Consider the following 23540-nt stretch of genomic DNA (forward strand, 5'->3'; position numbering starts at 1 on the left):
GCCAGTGGTAGTTAGGTTCAGGTGTCAACTTGGCCAGGTGAAGGTGCCTCGTACTGTTGCTGTGGCCATGAGCCAACGTCATGTGAAGCTCATCTGTAGCTTATTACATCTGCAGTTGGCTAGGTGGAGTGCCTGTTGCAGTGAATGACATTTGATTGACTGAATGCTTAAATGAGAGACTTCAACGTAGCACAGCTCAAGCAGCTCAGCACACTTCATCTCAGCACTCGCAGCACAGCCCAGGCCTTTGGTGATGCAGAAAGGAATCACCCCAGGAAAATCTGTTGGAACCCAGAAGCCTAGAAAGAAGGCCACCAGAGATCACCTTGTGCCTTACCATGTAAGAGAGAACCTCAGATGAAAGTTAGCTGCCTTTCCTGTGAAGAACTATATGTTTTTAACTAAACAAATCCTTTTATTAAAAACCAGTCTAAGGGCTGGCCACAATGGCTCAACAGGCAGAGTTCTCACCTGCCATGCTGGAGACCTGGGTTCAATTCCCGGTACCTGTCCATGCCAAAAAATAAAAAAATAAAAAATAAAATCCATCTCTGGTGTGTTACAGTCTGGCAGCTTTGGCAGACTAAAACACCCAATCCAGCTCAAACACCTCCAAAAATTGGAAGAGAAGGAAACAGTTCCTAATTCATTCTACAAGACCAACATCATGCTTATACTACAGCCAAAAATACCACAAGGAAATAATACTACAGATCAATATCCCTTATGAGTAGAGGTAAAAAAAACCTTCAACAATATCAAGAAAAAAATTCCTTCATAATAACAAGTGAATGAATCAAATATCTAGGAATAAATCTAACCAAGGATGTAAGAACATGTACCCAGAAAACTATAAAACACTGAAAGAAATCAAAGAAAACCTAAATAAACAGAAGCACATTTGTTCATGGATGGGAAGTCTAAATATTTTAAAGATATTAATCCTATCTAAATCATCTACAGATTCAATGCAATTCCAATAAAAATTCCGACAGCCTTCTTTGCAGAAATGAAAAAGTCAATCATTGTATTCATACAGAAGGATAAGAGGCCCTGAATAGCCAAAGTCATCTTGAAAGAGAGCAACAAATTGGAGAACTCACACTTCTGATTTTAAAACTTATGACAAAGCCACAGTAATCAAAACAGCATGGTACTGGCAAAGAACAGGCATAAAGGCCAGTGGGACTGAATTGAGAGTTCAGAAACCAACCTGCGTATTTACGGCAAACTGATTTTTAATTTTTTTTTTGGGGGGGGGGGGTGTAGTCCAGGAATAGAACCTGATCTCCTACATGGAAAGGTGAGCATTCTACCACTGAACTACCTGTGCACCCTATAGCAAACTAATTTTTTCATGAGGGGGCAAAGACTACTCAAACAGGAAAGCATAGTCTCTTCAACAAATGGTGGTGAGAAAATGGAATGGCCATATGCAAAAGAATAAAGGTGGATCCTACCTCACAACATATACAAAACAATTAATAATGGACCAAAGACCTAAATATAAGAGCTAGAAGTATAAGATTTCTAGAAAAAAAAAAGCAGGAAAGCAACTTCAGGACCTTGTGTAGGAAATGGTTCTTACATTTAACAGCCAAAGCAGAAGCAACAAAGGAAAAAATAGATTAAGGTACCTCAGCAAAATTAATACCTGTGTGCCTCAAAGGACTTTATCATGTAAGTAAAACAACAACCTATATAATGGGAGAAAATGTTTAAAATCAGACATCCAAAAAGGTTTAGTATACAGAATATATAAACAAATTCTACAATGCAAACGAAAAACAAACACCCAATTTAAAAATGGGCAAAACATTTGAATAGACATTTCTCCAAAGAAGATATACAAATGGTCAAAAGGCACATGAAAAGATGTTCAACATCATTAGCCATTAGGGAAATGCAAATCAAAACCACAATGAGATACCATTTCACATCCACTAGAATGGCTACTACTATAAGAACATAAAATTACAAGAGCAGAAGAGGATGTGGAGAAATAAGAACATTTATTCTCTGTCAGTGGAAATGTAAAATGGTACAGCCACTGTGGAAGATGGTTTGGCAGTTTCTTGGAAAGTTAAGTATAGAATTACCTTATGGCTCTGGCAATCCCACTTCTAGGTTTATACCCAAAAGAATTGAAAGCAGGGACTCAAACAGTATTATTTTCACACTGATGTTCATAATGGCATTATTCACAATTGCCAAGGACAGAAACAACCCAAGCATCCAACAACTAATGAATGGATAAACAAAATGTGGTATATAATACACACAATGGAATATTAGTGAATATTCCATTCAGTAATGGTCTTGCTGAAATGAAATAATCGAAATAAGCAAACTCACAGAGTCAGAATCTAGAATATACCAGGGTATAAGGTGGAGTAGGAACTAAGGAGTCAATGTTTAAATTGCACAGAGTTCCCATATGGGATTATAGAAGAGTTTTGGCAATGGATGGTGGTGATAGTAGTATAACACTGTGAACATAATTAACAGCACTAAGTTTATATATTTGAATGTGGTTAACGGAAGAAATTTTAGGTTGTATATATATATTAGTAGAATAAAAATTAAACAAAAAAAAAAACCCAAGGACAGTAAAATACAAACATTGAACCCTAAGGTAAAAGCATGAACTACAGTTAACAGCTCAATTATAAAAATGCACTATGATCAATTGCAACAAATGTACCACACTAATGCAAGATGTTAGTAACAGGGTCGTATATGGGAATCCTGTATTTCATGCATGATTTTCCTGTAAACGCCAACTTCTCTAATAATTTTTTAATTAATCTACAATATGATGGGAAAGACATTAATCAGAACCAATAATATTAGCAGTCCACATTTACTAAATATTCATCCTCTGATAAGCACTGGTTTAAGCATTTTACAATCTCTCATTTAACCCTCAGAAAATCTCTGGGCTAGCTGACCTTAGTATCTCTACTTCATAGATGAGGCACCTGAAGCAGGACAAATACTAATAATTTGTCCAAGTTGTGGAGCAGCAAGTGGGCGTGCCATGGTTTCTGTCAAGCCACAACCCAAGCCTAAACCCAGAGCCCATACACCTCACCTGGATTAAATCTAGTGAGAAGACAGAACTATACAAGGAAAAAGGACTTACGAAACTTTAATAAATATAGATCAATGCACTGGTCTTGGATAGAAAAATTCAACATGGTAAAGATGTTAATTCTCCTTATATTTCTCTAGCAATTCAGTGCAATTCAAATGAAACCTAATGAGTGCCTTTCTTTTTTTCTCTTCCTATCATTCTTTTTTTCTCATCCTCTATTTCTCCAGTTCTTTATTTATATCCTTCTAATAATATAAAAGTATACGCTTCATCTGGGAGAATTAACCATGTGAAAGTAGCCATGAAAATCTGGCAGGAGAGTAGTCAGGGATGGATCTTATTCTAAACACTGATAATAAACACTCATGCCACTGGCCCTGCAGTCCATGCTCATGAAAACGCAGAGTAATGCAACTGATGAGGAATTCAGGAAGAGAGTACTCTCAGGAACCTAATATAATGTAAAGGAATCTGTTTAATAAGAATGGTAAAGATGAAAAAATGTAAGTGCCCAATACTGGTGAAGGTAAAGTGAAATGGCTAGCCTGAAACATGGGTAGGGGGCACATAAAATGGAAACACCCCTTGGAGAAAGCAATTTGCTGATAATTATCATAATTAAAACTCTCTGACCCAGTAACCTCACGAACTAAGAATTTTTAAAAGAAGTAAGTGGATAGATTAATGATAGTATGTTGACAACAGCAAACACAGGAAATAACCTAAATGTACAATAAGAGAGGAACAGCTTAATAAATTTTAGAACACACTTAAAAATAAACATATGTACATCCATTTAAACCTATGACATAAATCTACTCATTGACGTGAGGAGATATATTATCAAGCGGATAGTGGGAAAAGCATGCCGAATACAATCCCATGGAACATTATATATTTACATATCCATATGAGTATATATGCCTAACAAGAGTTCAGGTGGACAAATATAATGATCAAGGTAGTGTTTATTGAATACTTACACCATGGACCTAAAACATGCTATGTACTTGAATTATACTACCTCGTCGTACCTTCATAACCACTCTAAGAGGCAGATACCACCATAGCCTGCTGTTAAGTGATGAAAAAGAGACTAAGAGAGGGTGGGTAATGGTGGCTCAGTGGCGGAGTTCTCACCTGCCATGCTGGAGACCCAGGTTTGACTCCCGGAGCCTGCCCATGCCAAAAAAAAAAAAAAAAAAGACTGAGGGAGATGAGTAGCTTTTTCAAGATCACACAATGAATAGTGGTGGAGCCAGCATGGTCCAGCATCCCCACGTGCTCCTTGCTCACCGGAGTCCCCAGGGGTTGGGATAACTGTCACCGAAAGGAGTGTGTGAGGGAGTTCTGCATTCTTCTTCATTTTCTTCTGTAACATTTGCCTTATATTCATAGAGAAGGGAACAAAAATCAAAGAGAGAAAGGAATGAGAGGTGACCTTTGCCACCGTAATTTCTAGGTAGATGGAGATGAACACATTTCAATAAACTGAGGAGTAAAAGAGATGAGAGGTGGAAAGTATACTGCATGATTGACAGAAATCAACAAAAACACCTTATATAAAATATTCGTTCCAGGGTGTGAGCGCAAGTTAGAATGACCCTTATAGAAGGTACTTAAGCAATATGTCACCAAAAACTAAAGCGTGCATGTCTCTTTCTCTCAGAAATCTCATTCTGAGGAATTTATATAGAAGAGCAAAGGAAACAAAGATATACCAAGATGTTCATAATTTTTTGCCCTTTGTTCTTTTGAAATGTGGTGTAGGGAAAAGAGCTCAGAGTTTGGAGTTTAACCTACCTGGGTTTGGGAATCCTTGCTTTGCACTTTACTGGCTGTGACACTGGGTAAGTTACTCAACCCTTCTCAGCCACAGTTTATTTATCTCTAAAATATAAATATAAACACACAGCTCATAGGATTGCTGTGAAGATTAAAAGAGATAAACTACAGCACACTCTCTAAAATATAACAACGCATTAGATTTTTTCCTTCTCATTACTCACTAACATCTATAAACCCTGGAATGAATATACAAATTTTGGGCAAAACTCCAGGATAAATCACATAACCTAATATAATTTCTGTATTTTTCTGCACTAAAGCATCATAAAACATTTCATTTAGCTTTTAAAGTTCTTCAGAAGTAAACCTATGTTATGATACTTTGACACTTTCTCAATCTCAATTAGCACTAAACTAATTAACAAAACTGTTTTACCCTACAGTGAGTCACATTTTTCTTCCTTCTTCCCTAATCCCTTGTGTGTTGTAAGGGTGATCGAGTATTTAATTACATCTTAATTGAATGCACAAATTATACATTTTTCACTAGTTCAAGCTTAATGCTTTTCAGTCCAGAAATCAAAGTCAATGAAATTAAGCTGAATTGGGATTTGGGCAACTATTATAATGAGAGAAGGTTTGTATTATGTATCATTATAAGTAAATGTGGGTTTTAGCATTATTTCCTGTGGAAATATTTCAGGTATAGGAATGTGCCATAAATGACTAGTTTAGATGATTAATAACACTATTCCTCTTATTTACAATCTTTTATTTGTCATTAGGGTGATTTTATTGCAGGGGATTACTAAATATAATCATTCCTTAAGAAAAGATACCACTGGAGAATTGTTGGTTGTACCCATATTAAAACCAGAATGAACACTTATATCTGCAAAAAATTAGATAAGTTTCTCGGCAGCAAAATGATTGTAGGAATTCTCACTTGCTGCTAACAGAAGGAAAGCATAAATCTTGGAATATCTGCAATACAACCAGTACCATTAATCAAAAATATTTATTTACAGAAAACCATAAAATATTGCTATCAAAACAGCATTTCAATTTGGTTAATCCTTTAAGATAGAACAGTTCACGAGGCTATTTTATTTTCCTTTTGCATTATGCAAGATTACAGAAAATCTAAGTGGATATTCTCAGAAAATAAGGTTTGTTTGCTTCTTTTCTAGACATGGGGAGAAACCATCTGGGATAATTTAAAGACTTCTTTAGACAGAGGACTATAATAAAGAATTTCTTGAGACCCAATTCAACTTTATGCTTCTAAGATGTCTCTGAAAATAGTTTCTGCAGGCAAGTCCTAAAGAATTCATGAGTTTTAAAGAGCAACAAGAATTCAGCAATTTTGAAGGGGTTTAAAAGAAACACAATAATGAAAAACAGACCCATCCAAACCAATAAGGTTTTATTGTTTTAACAGTTATTTCATTTGAAGAATGTACTATCTAACGGCAAATTTCTTGATGAGGGAAACCTCCATGTTATCTAACAGATATTTCAGATTCTGCCCAAGATATTAGGCATTGTCTAGATACTAATAGCTTTGTACAGTGTCAAAACAATTTATGATTGTATATTTAACTAGCATGTTTGTTTAATTAACACTAAATTAGTCATAAAAATGAAGTAGACCTATATGTACTAACACGGAAATATCTCTACCACCTATAGTCTAAATGAAAAATTCTGCGAATGGTACATTTCAGTTAATGATATTTAAAATTGATTAGTTCTCACCCTTTTAAGGGCCATGTCAGTGTCTACCATCCTCTCACATGCTTTCGTCTCTAACTTACCTTTTTCCCTTCCTCAGGAGATAGGTTTTGTCCTTAATAAAGGGATCTGGAGTGAGTCCCTTCCATATCCCTATGCCATGATCCTTTCCTCACCCTCATGCCATTTCCTTTCCATTCTGAGGTTTCAGATCCCTAGGTTTTGCTATGGAGCAAACTCAATCTTATATTTGTTGAATTCGAGAGTCCTAAACACATTCAAAAGAAAAGTCACACAGTTGGGCACTGAAGTCTAGAAGTTAATAGAGACGCCTGATCTGGGAAGGTAAATGAGTGAGTCATCTGGATTGAAGTGGTAGTGGAAGCCCCAAATGGGGGTGTGTTAGTTAGATTCAGTTGTCAACTTGGCCAGGTGAGCATACCTAGTTTTGTTGCTGCAGACATAAGCCAATGGTAGGTGAACCTCATCTGTTGCTAATTACATCTGCAGTCGGCTAGGAGGCGTGTCTGCTGCAATGAGTGACATTTGATTTAATTGGCTGGTGCTTAAATGAGCGAGCACAACGTAGCATAGCCTAAGCAGCTCAGCATTCCTCATCTCAGCACTTGCACCTCAGCCCAGGCCTTTGGAGATGCAGAAAAAAGTCACCCCGGGGAAAGTTGTTGGAACCCAGGGGCCTGGAGAGAAGGCCAGCAGAGACCATCCTGTGCCTTCCCACATAAGAAAGAACCTCAGTGGAAAGTTAGCTGCCTTTCCTCTGAAGAACTAACAAAATAAATCCCCTTTTATTAAAAGCCAATCTGTTTCTGGTGTGTTGCATTCCAGCAGTTAGCAAACTAGAACAGGAGGCAAGGTCAACAACAGAGAAAAGAGTCCCTAAAGGCTGAGCTGGAGGTCTCACATTAAATGGCCTCCTAAGCCTGCAGCATATGCAGAGGGCATGCCAGAGACCCGGGTTTGATTCCCAGTGCTTGCCTGTGCAAAAAAAAAAAAAAAAAAATTAGTGTTACTACTGAAGGTTTTCATGAAGGGTTTGTTAACTTTAAACACATGTAAAATTATCAGAGGTCTTTTCATTTACTCTCACTTTACAGCATGTCTAGTATAGCATCATCACGTCTTAGGACCCACTGGGGATCTGGCGTTCCATGCCAAGGGAAGGGGCTGTGGTAGAGAAGGATGGTGCTGCTGTGGGACTGGGCGCCCCCATTGACCGGGCTCTGTCTTGCCTCCCTAGTACAGGTCCTCCGAGATCAGAATGAGGGCTCTGAATTACCAGACACTTAACAAAACCTAATCTGCATCCTAGTGTTGCCCACTGACTAAGTTTGTGAAATGCTGCATACTATACCCTACTCTTTGGGAAATTCACAATGGACCCCTGCATATTAAGTCTTACACGAAGAAAATCTGCTTAATTCAATATTTCACAAACTTCAATCTTACTTCACTACAAGACCTTTAGTGTGTGTGTGTGTGTGTGTGTGTGTGTGAAACTTGCTAATATTCTATGAACTAGTATGTCATGGAATACATATTGAATAGTGCTGAGTCAAGACATTATTTCTTCATTCAGCCCCTGTAAAATACACTGGAAAATTAAGATGGGTGGCCCAGGAACTCACTGGGATATTAGCTGTGATTAAAGGTATATGGTGTAGCTTTCCGTGTTCTGGCTCTGTGGTAACTGCAACATGCCTGAGGTATCAGTATTCAACAGCTTAACAAATATTTATTGACAATTCGTGCTTTCAACAACCCACAGGGTACAATGAAAAATAAGGAGTATAAAACAAATACACTATTATGCAAAAATTTAAAATTCAGTAAAGTGGGACTAACATTTATTGTTAAGGGCATAATTAGAAGAAAAGAAATGATTGACAGAAACTAAACTCAGAAAATAGATTAGGGAAGCTGATTTAGTTTAGAAAGACTTCATGGAACTGAAATATGGTCCTTCAAATTGTCAGAAAACAGAGAATATTCTTGACTTTGGACAGGTAAATACCTGGGGGGGTGATTCTCAAAATGTAGAGGCTGAATAAAGCCAACTGATAGCTAATAAACTGCCAGAATCTTTAATAAATGAGGGAAACAGAAAGAAAAATCAGTTGCTTAAAAACAGAAAACAATGTCTGATAAAATTCCACTGAAAAGTTAGAGGAATGCCAATTTCCCCAGCTGTCGTTACTCTTACACAACCAAAACAGCAGTGGTTTCTGCTTACTCAAAGTCTAATACAAACTCTTTATGTTTGCCTAACAACAATCCAGTTTTCAATAGAGGTGATTTTTTTTAAGACATCATTTAAAATATTATGAGTTGCTTGGTATATTTCTCAATTCCTTAACCCCTTATTTTAATCTGGCTAAATAAGATTTCTAGGTAATTCTCTGAAAATTATCTTAATTGTAAAAAATTTGTAAAAAAAAAAAAACCTGTGAAAAATATATTAATTTATGTATTAATCATATTCTGATCCTATTTTTAAGACTTTTAATCCTACTGAAACACTTACACAGAAGGTTGCTTTCAATAACGTTGCTTCTACAACATCCTACGTTTTAGGAGGTGCAAAAAATACAAAAACAAATCCATTCAAAAACCAGTAAGAACAGTTCTTTTAGTTCCTGATTAGAATATATATTTCCAATGATTTCTGCACTTACATTTTTAGCATTTTTAATAATTCCCTCAAGTCAATTTTTTAGCTTTATGTTTCTAGGTGAAAACTTAAAAAAATCTTATTCATGAAGAAGCATTTATTTCTATTTCCTCTTTATTTACCTGCTGACTCTATTCTCTAGCCTCTCTTTTTCATGATAAATAAATTTCATAGAGAATAAAGAAAGCATATTCATCATAGGATCAGGGAACTTAAAAAAGCACAGAAAGTACTTTAATGCCGTTGAGTGCCACAGCCTCTTAGAAATTCTACTAAAGGATCTAATTCTCTTGCAGTCAATATGGATAAATTCTTTCCTTAGCTAACTAAGTCCTTTTTTGTTGATACTGAAAGTCATTTCACAAAGTCAACAAACATTTTTTGAGCCTCCATGAGGTAACAGGCTTAACAGAATATGTTTAAATGAGATAACTTAGTTCCAGGGGTTTTCTTATGGAAAGCATATTTTTTAGTTAAAAAATCATGAAATACACTATATTTAAGGTATCCAAATATATTACTGTTCCACATACAAGCTAGCCCATCACTACAAAAAAATATTCTCTTCTACCCAAATACAATTTTATTTGAATTCACAGGAAAAAAATGAACACTAAATCATTCAAGAATTTTTATTCACTATAAATTATTAACTTTCCTAAGACATAAAAAATAAGATTGGAAGCAGGAATTACTTTCCTTGTTTAGTACTTTTGAAGAAATGCCTATTCAGCTTTAATACTTTCCATTCTTGGGTTAATAACAATTTTTTATATCACATCATCAAAATGTAATAGATAGTTTGAACATCCTTGGTGTTTTGACATTTTCCTGAAATCATTTTGAGATCCTTTAGGAAATCCATTCCATTCGGAGGAAATTCTATATGATACAGTAAATAGAAAACAGCTATATCCATTGAGCTTTCAATTCTCACCCTAATGCTGTGCATCATGTTAAATTATTAGAGTGAGAAGAGTCCAAATTCTATTGACTGAAAATATGTCTTTGAGCTTTCCATTTATTCTGGAAGGATAATAGCTTTTTCCTACTTGGTCACTCAAAGTTAGCATTCTCACTTTCCCTCCACAGCCCTCTCCTTTTTCTATAATGCCTTATCCTTTTCTAACCCATAACTCTTTTAGATTATAAAGGAAAATGGATATGAAATTGAAACCAGATATAGCTTTATTAAAGCCAAGAAGATGTCATTATTAATTGTGAAAGTACATGTAAGGAAGAGTTCAACACAGTCAAGGATGGTGTCGAAGACCCAGAAAGAGAAATGAGAATAAGTGTGGCAAAGGGATCACTGACAGATTCTTGCTGAATAGCACATCTTTTTACAGTTTTTCAAAAAGTCCCATTTGGGGCATACTTTTATTTTTTCCCCCCTAAGGAAGGAAAAAAAGAAACTAAAAAGCCCTATGGAAATGGGTTTTTTTTAATAGAAAATAGATAACTACATCTAATAACAGTTACTGTAAATGTGTGCAGGTTAACACTATTTGAGTCACAGAGAAAGGGCAAATCTTTGACTCGTCAGGATAGCCTGAAAAAAAAAAAGAAGCGCTGATATAATGAAATAAATAGGCAAATGGTTATTGGTAGGACAAAGGCAAAGTTCATACTTCTTAAACGGTAATGTAAAAAGGCACATATTATTCATGGAGATCAAAGCCCTCCAAATGTCCAGAACATGGCGTGCATAAAAAGAAAAATCTGTCATTTAAAGTCCAGAAACTATAACTTATTTTAGTAAAACATAGCTAAAATAAATCTTAATCCTTTGAACATTTTTAGAGAACTGCCAGAAAAAATATTTTTTGCCATTTCAGTTCCAAGAGCTTAAATGAAACATTCATGCATTAAATTCAAAGCCCAACTGTCAAACCATTTCACTTTAATAAAAATTTGAATTACCTGCCTTAGGGCATTATTAAATATCAAATAAAAAGCACATCCATAATTCTGATTTCTCAATACATTTTTATGTAGAACTATGACTAGGTTTGTACTACACATTTCAAGATAAAAGGATCAAAAGTGTAATCATAGAAGGATGAAATCAGAATTGGAGTCACCTGAGAAAGAATTCCCACACCATTCTTTGGAATTCTATGGAAAATTACCCCTTTTAAGGAACCAGCCACCAAGATAACAATCTAAACCTTACTTCATTTTTGAAATACCTAAATTGTAATTAATTAGAAACTTTGAAAAACAGATGTTATTCTTCCATCAGGTAATATGAGTCATCTAAAATATATATAATTGTTTCATAATGAAAAATTGTGTGTGTGTGTGTAAGAGAGAGAGAGGGAACAGTGATGGTTATTTAGAGAGAGGCAACACTGGTCTAGAACAGTAACAGATTAAAAATTCAAGGCAAAATCTGATTTCCTGAGGAGGGCCATTTATATTTATTAATATTCACAAAGTGTATACAAACCAAGACTAGAGAGGTTCATAAATTTATGTTTGCCAAATCTAAACTTCCTTCAATGCCTATCATTCTTACTGAACCTCTCCTGTAAGCCCATCCTTCCAAAACCTCGACTCCACTCCAATCTCCCTTCTTCTCTGCTGCTCACACCTCTTCTAGCTACTCTTCTTCATTAAATAATAAAACACTACATCTATAAACCACTATCTTTTCCTCCTATTACAGCACAGAAAGTGCCTGTTTTCCTAACAAAAGTCAGTCTCCACATTTGACCAGGATTTCGTACCCTTTAAACCCTTCAAAAATTTCACTGCTGGGATGAACTCTTCTTTTTCCCTCAACTCTCATTCTCTATGATTCATTCCTCCTGTCCCAGCATAATAGTAGTTCTAGAATTTCATTTTTTTTTCAAAGTCCACATCAACCCCATTCCCTCTTGCCTACTGCTGTAGCGCTCTGGTCGCCCTCACATGCACTCACCTTTGGCAGCTGCCATAGGCGTGCTTCATCATGCACTTGGCCGCCCTGACTATTCTGACCTCTGCAAGGCAGCAGTTAAGTACAAGAGCTCTGCCAGTCAGACAGCATAAATTCCATTCCAGCTATGCCACTCAGTAATTGCATTAATTTGGGCAAGTTACCTAACTTCAATGTGCCTCAGTTAATTCATCAGTAAAACCTCACATAAAATTTTATGAACATTTAATGAGCTAATCCATATGTAACATAAAAACACTATATATATAATCACTATGCCAACAGCCTCCATATTTTAGCTCAGATCTTTTTTACCTCCATTCTCAGAATTCAACCACCTTTATGGTAGTTCACTACTGTGATACACAGGCATCTCTGATTTAATGTATTAGACTTAACTTTTTCTCTTTCCAGTCCAAGAAAGAGCCTACTCCAGCTATCCCTCACTCAAGGGCACTCTATCCCCATAGCTTCTGAAGCTGAAACCTGGAAGCTATCTTTGACATTTCCATCTCCCTCTAGCCTTATCCAATTTTCACTGACTTCTACCTTCAGTGCCCATTGCACATTTGTCAACTTCTCTTCATCCCCTCTGCCCCTGCTCTAGTCCAAGCCTCCATAAATTTCACCTCGGTTGCACAGACGATTCCTACAAATTCTTGCTAGTCCCACCCTGGCCCATTCTAATCCATTCATTCTCCAACCAGGATGATCTTTTGAAAATATGCACTGGATCAAGTCACTCCCCTGAGCAAAAGCCTTTACTGATAATGAAATAGATATTCCTTAGTCTGGCTGGCAAGGCAGTGTAAAATCTGTCCTACTTTCCTCTCCCCTTTGAGCTCCATATCCCAGATACATGGGCCTTCTTTCAGATAACTCAATGCATCAAATTCTTACTCCTTGCCACAGGTAGTACTCCATCAGGGTTTTTGAGAAAAAAGAAAGAAAAAAAAATCCATCTACCTGAAATCTCCTTCCCCACATTTCTTTGTTCTTTTGATTCATGAAATTTATTACAGTTTTTACTTGTATTTTGGGGGAGTGTTTATTTTTCCACCCTCAGATTCTCCACCTCAGACCATAAGCTCTAAGAAGGCAGAGAGTACATCCGTTCTTCTTTCTCTGTATACCCACAACCCATCACATACTCGGTACCTAATGATTTTTTATTGAATATCACTTTAATTTTATAGCTTACCCACTATAAGGCTTAGAATAAAACACTCTTGTTTTCTCCATTGTTATCATATATGAAATTACTCAGTTTGTTCTCATTTCTGCTAAAGGTAACTTGGCCTGGCCCTCATCACTTCTAAAATTAGAACAAGGGGAACGTGTGCTGTTTTGAAACTGTTATGTACCCGAGAAAAGCCATGTTCCTTTAATCCAATCCTGTAGGGGCAGACCTATTGTTGCGTGGGATCTTCTGGTTAAATTGTTTCCATGGGGATGTGACCCACCCAAATTCAAGGTAGACCACAGTAAAAGGCAGAAAACAGAGAAGGCTCAGAGCTGACAGAGAGAGCGAAGGTATGAAACCAAGACACAGATGTTGGAAGATGCTAAACTGAGAGATGAAAATCAGAGTTTGCCCTGGAGAAGCTAAGTGAGGACCTACATATGCTTAGAGAGAAAGCTGCCAGAATCAGTAGCTGAAAGCAACAAATCAGGGGCCAGGATAAGCAGACACCAGCTTCGTGCCTTCCCAGCTGACAGAGGTGAGGTGTTGCAGATGCCTGCACCTTTCTTCAAAGTTAAAGTATTTTTATCTGGATGCCTTAATTTGGACATTTTCATGACCTCAAGACTGTACACTGGTAATGTAATAAATCCCCTTTATAAAAGCCAATCCATTTTTGGTATATTGCATTCCAGCAACTTTAGCAAACCAAAACATATTTTGGTACCAGAGAAGTGGCGTACTGCTGAGACTGCAAACACCAAACATATTAGAACAGCTTTTTAAAATAGATAAGAGGAAGATTCTGGATGAATTGGGAGGAGGTTAATAGTAAAGGCCTAGTATGCTTTGAAGAGACTGTAGGTAGAAATATGGACTCTAAAGATACCTCTATGAGGCCTTAGAGAGAAATGATGAATGTGTTGCTGCAAACTGGAAGGAAGGTGATCATTACTTTAAAGTAATAGAGAATTTGGCAAAATTGAGTCCTGATGCTGGATGGAAGGAGAATTTGAAAGCAACAAGCTGGGATACTTAGCTGAAGAGATTTCAAAGTAGAAAACGCAGCCTGGCTGCTCCTAGTAGCTTACAATAAAATGTAACAGGAAAGGGATAAGCTGAGAACTGAACTCTTGGGCATACAGAAACCAGAAATTGATGGTCTGGAAAATTCTGCGCTTCCAGAAAATAAGACTCCAGAGGCTAGTGTTCCACAGAAGGACTTAATCACACAGAACCAGTCAGTCATTTCAGCACAAGCTAGGATTGGAGATGGAGTTATCCAGAAAGGATATGTGGGAAGTCCTATTGCCTGATAGTTGTGATTCCTGTATACTGCATGCAAAACCAACAAGAGTGTTATGGTGTCTATATAAAGAGAACCACTGACAGTATGGTCTAAAAGGGACAGAAAATGGACAGGCCAAAGGAGAAAATACTTCAAAGGCAGAACCATGGGTGGAAAATCCTAGGCAAAGGAGAGCGGATCCATCTCTGCATGTGGAGAGGTTGAGTTTTGCCTTGGAAGCAGAGGGCAGGCCTTCCACTTCATTGCTCAGGAAGGGTGTTGCTTTCTTAGGCTGCAGAGAAGATGGTGTGCCTTCCCCGGGGATTGGGCAGAGCCTAGCTGCCATCCCATTGTTCTGAAGGGGGTTGAGCATGTGCCCCAGAGATGGCAGAGTGTTCATGTGCCACCCAGATGCTTGGAAAGGGTGAGTCTGAGAACAAGGTGGTCTCCTCAATGTCTGGATATGTTAAAAACCCTCAGTGCAGTGTTTGGAAAGCAAAGGGTGACTGTGAAAACCTCTGGAAAGGGTAGGACTGCTACTCTCTCAAGACCCAGAGATGAAACACATTTCTATACAGACCTTAAAATCTGATGTAGTTTGCTCTGTTTTCAAAAATGTTTGGATCTAGTGACCTGTTTTCCTCCCAATTTCTCCATATGACAATGGAAATGTTTATCTTATGTTGTTTCTCCACTGTATATCGGCAGCAGATAATGTGTTCTAAGTTTCACAGGTTCAGAGCCAGAGGAGAATATTGCCATGCATGTAACTGATTTTAATGAGATTCTGTACTGTTTTTTTGATTTTGTATTGTACTTGTATTGTTGTTGAAATGGCTTAAGGTTTTTATGATATTGTGATGCAATGAGTGTATTTTGTACATGGAAAGAACATGCCTTTTGGTGTCCAGAGGGTGGAATGTATTGGTTGGAAACTGTTAAGTAACCCCAGAACACCCACGTTCTTTTAATCCAATCTTGTGGAAGGCAGACCTATTGTAAGTGGGACCTTCTGATTAGGTTGTTTCCATGAAGATGTGACTCACCCAATTCAAGGTGGGTTTTAATCCTTTTTCTGAAGTCCTGTATGAAGAGAATAAAAGGCAGAAACGGAGATAGCTCAGAGCCAACACAGAGAGTAGAAGGATGAAACTAAGATACTGACATTTTGAGATGCTAAGCTAAGAGATGATATCCAGAGTTTGCCCCAGAGAAGCTGAGTAAGGACCCACAGATGCTTGGACAGAAAGTGTACTGATTTGAAACCATTATGTACTTCAGAAAAAACATATTCTTTATCCTAATCCAATCTTGTTGGGGCAGACCTATTGTTTGGGTGAGGTCTTTTTTATTAAGTTGTTTCCACGGAGATGTGACCCATCCAATTATAGGTAGACCTTCTGATTAAGTGCTTTTCATGGAGATGTGTCTCCGCCAATTCAAGGTGGGTCTTAATCTGCTTACTGGAGTCTTTTAAAAAGGAATCATCTTGGAAAAAGCTCAGAACCAACACAAACAGTGATGTCTGGAGATGCAGAAAAGAAAATGCTCCAGGGAAGTTGCCTGAAACCAGAAGTCAAAGGACCACCAGCCACCAGTCATACGCTTTCCCAGCTAAAAGAAGTGTTCCAGACACAATCAGCCTTTCTTGAGTCAAGTTATCTTCTTCTGGATGTCTTAGTTTGGACCCTTAGAGCTATAAATTTTCATTTAATAAATTCCCTTTACAAAAACCAACTCATTTATGGTATATTGCATTCCTGCAGCATTAGCAAACTAAAACAGAAAGACATCGGAATCAGAAGCTGAAAACAATGAACCAGGAGCCAGGACCAACACATGCCAGCCATGTGCCATCCCAGCAGGCATAGGTGTTCCAGATGCTGGCTGCCTTTCCTCAAAATCAAGGTATCTTTTTCTGGATGCCTTAATTTGGACATTTTCATGACCCTAAAACCATACACTTGTAAACTAATAAATCCCTTTTATAAAAGCCAGTCCACTTCTGGTATATTGCATTCTGGCAGCTTTAGCAAACTGAAACAGAAAGCAAAGTGTACTGCCTAACTCAAAGGTTGAGAGCAAATGAAGGTTTGGAATGAGGCTGGCTGATACATGGCATATATAGTTCTAAGGAATCACTAATTTGCCTAAAGACATTTGAGACACAGAGTGTCATGTGTTGTAATGGATTCAAACTAAAATAAACATGGCCTAGCCCCCTAAAAAGTTTGAACTCTAATAGATAAAAAAAATAAGAAATACAGAAATAGCTATATGGAAGAATGTTAAATGACAGGTACAATTTAAGAGAGAAACAGGTTTCATGGTGAGAGGCATCTGAGCTTGCGCATTGACAGGGTTTCAATAGGTAAATGGCAGGGCGGGAAGGACTCATGTGAGCAACTACAGCTACAGAAGAGAAAGGACACATTAGCTGGAATGTTGGGTACATACATAAAGTGATAAAAGAGAGGTATGCAAAATGGATTGGGAAAAAAGTGGAGAGAACAGCACCTTTTAAAATATCTGTGTCGACTGCCTTGCTCATGAGATGTTCAGCTTGCTGGGGCCAGAGCTTTACATTCATCTGTGACTCCCCAGACCATAGTACTATGCCCAGTAGAGAGTACACACACACAACATTCTACTAAACAAACAATCCAAGCTCTGTCGTACCTAATTTTGTTCTCGCATAGGCTTTCCTCTTATGGGAAGCTGTGATTTACCAGCAGTGTACAGTGACCTATGCACTCCCAGACAATTAACAAACTAAAAAAAAAATTGTTTACTGTCATTTATAGCTATTTTATCTTTTCCATATTTGTGACATTTTATTTTGTAAACTCTTAAAGGATAAGGAATATATATATTTAATTCACTATATTAAAATATACAGATTATATTTCAATTGAAGTATAAGAAGCATAAAGTAATATACTATATTTAGAATACTTCTTAATTAAGTTCTTAATCTATCATGTGAAAGCACTCCCTCAGGACAAGTATTTTAATTCATGCCCTATACTCTCCCCTACCCCAATAAACAAAAAGATCAGTCCTGAATTACAGAACAATGGGGTAATACTTAGACTCTCCTTCTCCCATAGTCCCTTCCTCTGTACTCACTGGGCATCAGAAAGTAAGTGCTGCACCTCTGAGGATGAAACATAGTAAACTGCTACAGAGAGACTTGCATGTCACAGTTTCTCTGCCTCAGGATGCCTTTCCTCATGAAATCCAAAATCAATTATTAGTAAAGCAGAACTTGGAATGGTGGGAAAAGATAAGAATCATAAATTTCTTTATCTAACAGTATATGAAATTAAAATAACTACCTGACTTGTAACTAATGGGGCTTGGGAATATGTCATAAGTTTTATCAAAATGAAGTGCACTTATTTTCTTGTTAAATTATCATGAATACTCTAAGGGTAACTTAGTTATGACAGATTTATGTAACTGTGTGCCTAATTTTCCTTATGTAATTTGCACATACCCAGATGAAGACGAGCGTGTTCCTGTTCTCTCTGCTACTGAAATGCAGCTCTGATAACTCTGTCACTAAGGGGCTGAGTGGGGCGAAAGTTGTCTCCCAAAATCCCATCACAGCCTTCTACGAGTTCTGCCCCTTTAACATGAGTCCTCAGCCTTCGAAATTCTTCTATCTGAAAATAAAAGCAGAACAAAAAAGATTAATCACTTGCCACACACTGACAAAACCAGAGTTTCATAAATCACTTGAAATATCAGGAATTACAACTGAAAAAGAGAAAATGAATATTACAATTAAATAAGAGAAACACAGATTAAATCTTCCTAGCCTCAGACATTAGACAAGACCCTGCCAGATAAACAAACAACAGAAGTACAGATATCAAGACCTCCAGACAACTCAAACAGCCACAGAAACTACTGCCCATGTTAAAGGGGAAATGATAGAGACCAGATGAAAAAAGCTTTTATGTTTATCTGTAATACAGTAAGAAAGAATGAACAAATGCATGTTTTCTCAAATATTTTGTAAATATACTTTAATTAATTAATTAATGTTACTGTACCTTAACCCTGAGAAGATGTTAGATTTACCAGGTGAAGATTTCCTTTATCAAAAGGTTTTCTTGGATGCTTTCCTAGCCGTTTGGAGCGCACAGCTCTAAAGAACACCTCCAATTTTCCAAATGCTTAAGCCCAAACTTCCTCCCTGAGGAATACCGATTTTCATGTTACCTTCCCATCCTGATGTAACTTCTCTTGCCTTCCCCATTAAAAAGGAAGTCCCTTTCCCATCAGCTGCACTGCAGTTTCCCTTCCTTGCCTGTCCTGAGCATCTGAAGAACCCTCAGTCCAACACATGTGACTCCAAGAAGTATCCAAGCAACAAGCTAGCATGCATGAGCATTCACTAGGCTCCTTCACGCCTATCAACTTTACTACTACGCTGGTTTGAAACAGTTATGTACTCCAGAAAAGCCAAGTTCTCTTAATTCAATCTTGTAGGGGCAGACCTATTGTTAGGTGGGCCATTTTGATTAGGTTGTTTCCATGGTGATGTGGCCCACCCAATTCAATGTAGATCTTACTCCTTTTACTGGAGCTTTCTATGAAGAGAATAAAAGGCAGAAAACAGAGACCACAGAACCGACACAGAGAGCAGAGAGATAAAACCAAGATACAGACATTTAGAAATGCTATGCTAAGAGATGAAACCAAGAGTTTACCCTGGAGAAACCAAGTGAGGACCCATAGACATTCAGAGAGAGCTATCTGAAACCAGAAGCCAGAAGAGGACAGCAGATGTTACAATGTATCCTCCCATCTCAGAGAAACCCTGGATGCCATGGCCTTTCTTCAGAGTCAAGATATCTTTCTCTGGATGCCTTAATTCAGACATCTTCATGGCCCTAGGATTGTAAATTGCAACCTAATAAGTCCCCTCTGAAAAAGCCAATCCATTTCTGGTGTATTACATTCTGGCAGCTTTAGCAAAATGAAACATTTACCGACAGGGCCCACCCTGTTATCTCCTTTAAAGGCCACAGGTCATATGACACACACATTCTTCACTCCTCACACGAAGAGGGGTCTGAGGCTTTGAGAGGTTAAGAAGGTTTCCAAATTAGCTAGTGGCAGAGGTCCGACAGTTAACAGTGCCCCAGCTCTTTCCCAACTTCACAACCACTGTTTAGAAATTCTAGTCAATTCGTATTACCTATATGTTCCACAAAACCTACGGCACTCAATAATGTGATTTGGACAGCATCAGTCACGCCACCAAAAGTTCCCCATGCCGCGTACCGTAGTGTTACATCCACAGGGTCCCTAATAAGGCACAGTCAGAGAATTCTGCCATTCTCTGTAAAAGTGAAATGAAACATGGAGATCAACTAATTCAGGAGTTCTAATAAAGGGTCTAGAAATCCCTCAAGTCTTTAGGAGTGCATGAAATCCCCAAACTACATACAAACGTGCACTTTCCTGACTATAGATTTCTTAATTCCAAGAATTAAGACCCACAAGATTCTGATTCAGTTAAATTCAATACATGTCAGGACATTAAGGAGCAGAGAAAGTAAACATCTTGTCAAGTCAGAACCCAGGTTAGAAATCTGATTTCAAATGTTTTCTTCTTCCATATCTCCAAATATTGTTATTTCCTTAAATAGGCTAAGCCTAGCCCAAATGGGATTGTCCTATGTTTTGTACCTACATACTGTATTGCTGTATTTACACAGAGGGGCAAGCCAAATAAGCAATTAGGTATTTAATCTATATCATATATCTTATTTTAGCATCTTAGCATAGAAATATGGGCAACAACTACTACTGCATCTGGAAAACTTCTGGAGCTCAGGCTGCTACATAAGAATTCCTTGTAATCTTTGGAATGTATTTAGCCATACTTTTTTTTCAAATAAAAATTATGCAATGTTATCTGAGCTTCCTGGCAGCCATGATAAATACTGTACAATGGGATGACTTAAAAAAACATGTGAATTTATTGGCTCACAGTTTTGATGCTAAAAGTCTAAAACTGAGGTGTCATCAAGATGATGCCTTTCCTCAAAGACTGTGGCACTGGTTCTGGCTGGCTATCTAGAGATCCTCGGACCTTGATTTTTCCATCACAAGGCAACGCACATAGCTGCATTTTCTCCTTCCTCTTCTAAGTTTTGTTGACTTCCATCTATCTACTACTCATGGCTTCTCCTTCCATATCCAAATTCCTTGGCTTATAAGAACCTCCTGTAAGGCCCACTCTCATTCAGTTTAGGCATACTTTAACTAATAATACCCTCAAAGGTATTACTGGCAAATGGGTTCACTTTCCAGAACCCAGGGTTGGGACCTGAACCTAATTCAATCTCCTATATATAGTTAAGGCAGTTGACTCTGCATCAGAAGACCTCAGTTCTAGTCCTAGCTCTGTCACCCAAGACCCAAATAACCTGATTGCTTTACCTCTTTGAGCCTCAGTATCTACATCTACACAACAGCATTCACAAGGATAGTGCAAGGAGTAGGATAATTCATGAAAGCCACATGGCATATACCCAGGACCCAGGAAATCTTCAATAAATATTGGCATTCTTAATAATAAAATCATACAACTCCTTTTGAAGTGGAACTTTTGGAATTTTGAGACCAATATTAAGCAACAGTTTTATATGCAAAACTGGACTGGAAAGAATAAGTACATTACATTGGAAAACTATTACTTATCAGTACTGAATTACATATCTGAATGTGGTTTAAGGAGGAAATTTTAGGTTGTGTATATGTTATTTGAATAATAATTTTAAAAACAACAATACAGAACTGTACAACACAAACAGTGACCCTTATTATAAACGATGGGTTACGCTTAATAGTACAATTATTAAAATGTTCTTTCATGAATTGTAGCAACTGAACCACACTAATGCAAGATGTTAATAAAGGGTAGTATAAGAGAACTCTATATTTTATGCATGATTTTTCTGTTACCTATAACTTCTCTTAAAAAAATATTAAATCACCTAACTTGGCATTCACTTTACATGTGGTCACATATAATCACTACAACTGGATTCTATAAGCCAGGGACAGTGTCTTTGATAAGCAGTGTGAACCAGAAGCTTTACCGCTTAAACTAATTTTAAGAAATATTCTATTTCTTATTGACTCGGAAGCTTATTTCAAAGCTAAGCTAATTTTATATTTACATATTCTGGACTGATGGTGAATTGCAAGCCCCAGGCTTCAGCTTGAAGCATATTCTGTTGAAAGTAGCTTCTTCCCAGGGACAATCTCAAATCACTGTACTCTGGGAGAAAATTATTTCACATGAGATGTTTTTTCTCTGATCATAACAACACTTTGAAGACTTTCAAACATCAACAGAGACAGGGGAAAATCGCATCTTTCTGAAATGCCAATTTTTCTGAAGTAACCACCCCTCAAAACCCTTTAGTCATTTCAAATGGTTTTGAGTACCTACTGAGTTAGCCCAGTACCAGCTCCCCACAGTGAAAGGATAGTGTCAAATGACAGAATAATATTTCAGGATAAAAGTCTTCATCAAAATTCAAATGTCACAGCAGCAAAAGAGATCACCATTGTTACAGATATCTGTATGTATCATTTCATCGATTTTTAATGCCACTTTATCTATAAATACGGTTTTTGCTTTTAATCAGTCTTTTTAAAGAGTGGACAGAGATCCAGCACCTGAGTGACACACACTCTCCTCCTTTAAAAGTAGTAGACTTCAATCACAGCTGTTCTCTGATGCAGGAATGTGCTCCCCTTGGTCTAAGGCATTTATTTTTTCTAGCCTTCACTAATTAATGAACAGGGTTATTCACTAAAAGTTCAGCTTTAAAATGGCTTGCTTTGCATGCATCTGTTGGAGACTGAATCATGCCCCCCACATTACATGTTCAAGTCCTAAACCTCAGCCCTAAGAGGGTGGAGTTATTTGTAAATAAGTTTCTATTTAAGGACCTAATGGAAAGTCCTGCTAGGATGAAGCCAAATTGAATCAGGGTGGGCCTTAGTCCATGTGACTGGCGTCCTTATGAACAAAGAAAATTGGACACGGAAGTAGAAGCCAGATAAGGGGACAGATCATCACGTGCAGAGGCAGAGATGCATCAACATGCCAAGCAATGCCAAGGATTATGGCAGCCACCATCAAAACGCTGCAGACTTTGGAGAAAACATGCCCTGCCAATGCCCTAATTTGGACTTCTGGCCTCCAAAACCATGAGACAATCAATTCCTACTGTTTAAGCCAAACAGTGTTTGTGATATATCATAGCAGCCCTGGAAAATTCAGATGCCATTCAAAGAACCAATTTCCAGAGTGTGCAGTGAAATGTTTATTGGTTTTAGGACCTGAGTTGCCAAGTCTCTGCATTTCCTTCATTAGACTTGCTGTGACTTTCACATCATGTGCCATCATTCTAATGGAGAAACACAATGCATAAAAGTCAGTGTTCTCCTATTTTCTTTTATAAGACCAATACATAGTTAGAATAATATTAAACATCCTCATCTCCCCAATAATACTGATGTAAATCTTCTTTCCAATGCCTAGGCAAAAATGGCCCTAGTTTCCATCACTGCTTTCCTCTCATCACTTAACTAATGACTCATACTTGCCAAAACTTACACAAGAATTACAAGAGTCACGTCCACAGAGCAAGTCCTCTCTACCACAAAAAAAAAAAAAAAAATCAGACGTTTCAAGAAAAGGAAGAAGGATGCCCCCTAGAGAGGGAAAAAATGTATAGAGCTGCACCATCCAGCCCCACACAGCTGCTGACCGGAAGCATGGCTGGCCTGAATTGAAAT

At 37.5% G+C, this 23540-nt stretch overlaps 1 protein-coding gene across 3 annotated transcripts in view; it reads right to left on the reverse strand.

The window, feature by feature from the left end:
* CA8 (carbonic anhydrase 8) overlaps positions 1-23540 on the reverse strand; it is a 109736-nt gene that overhangs the window by 11715 nt on the left and 74481 nt on the right. For 2 of the 3 annotated variants that reach the window (XM_077166837.1, XM_077166839.1), the window contains exon 8: positions 18202-18370. In XM_077166837.1, coding sequence (XP_077022952.1) covers positions 18236-18370 — 135 coding nt within the window. In that variant the 3' untranslated portion in view covers positions 18202-18235. Of the gene's footprint in view, positions 1-1765; positions 7616-18201; positions 18371-23540 lie in introns of those variants that run through there. The other variant, XM_077166838.1, reaches the window with a different exon arrangement.

The sequence above is a fragment of the Tamandua tetradactyla genome, chromosome 6 (assembly GCF_023851605.1).
Source record: "Tamandua tetradactyla isolate mTamTet1 chromosome 6, mTamTet1.pri, whole genome shotgun sequence".
Classification (NCBI taxonomy): domain Eukaryota; kingdom Metazoa; phylum Chordata; class Mammalia; order Pilosa; family Myrmecophagidae; genus Tamandua; species Tamandua tetradactyla.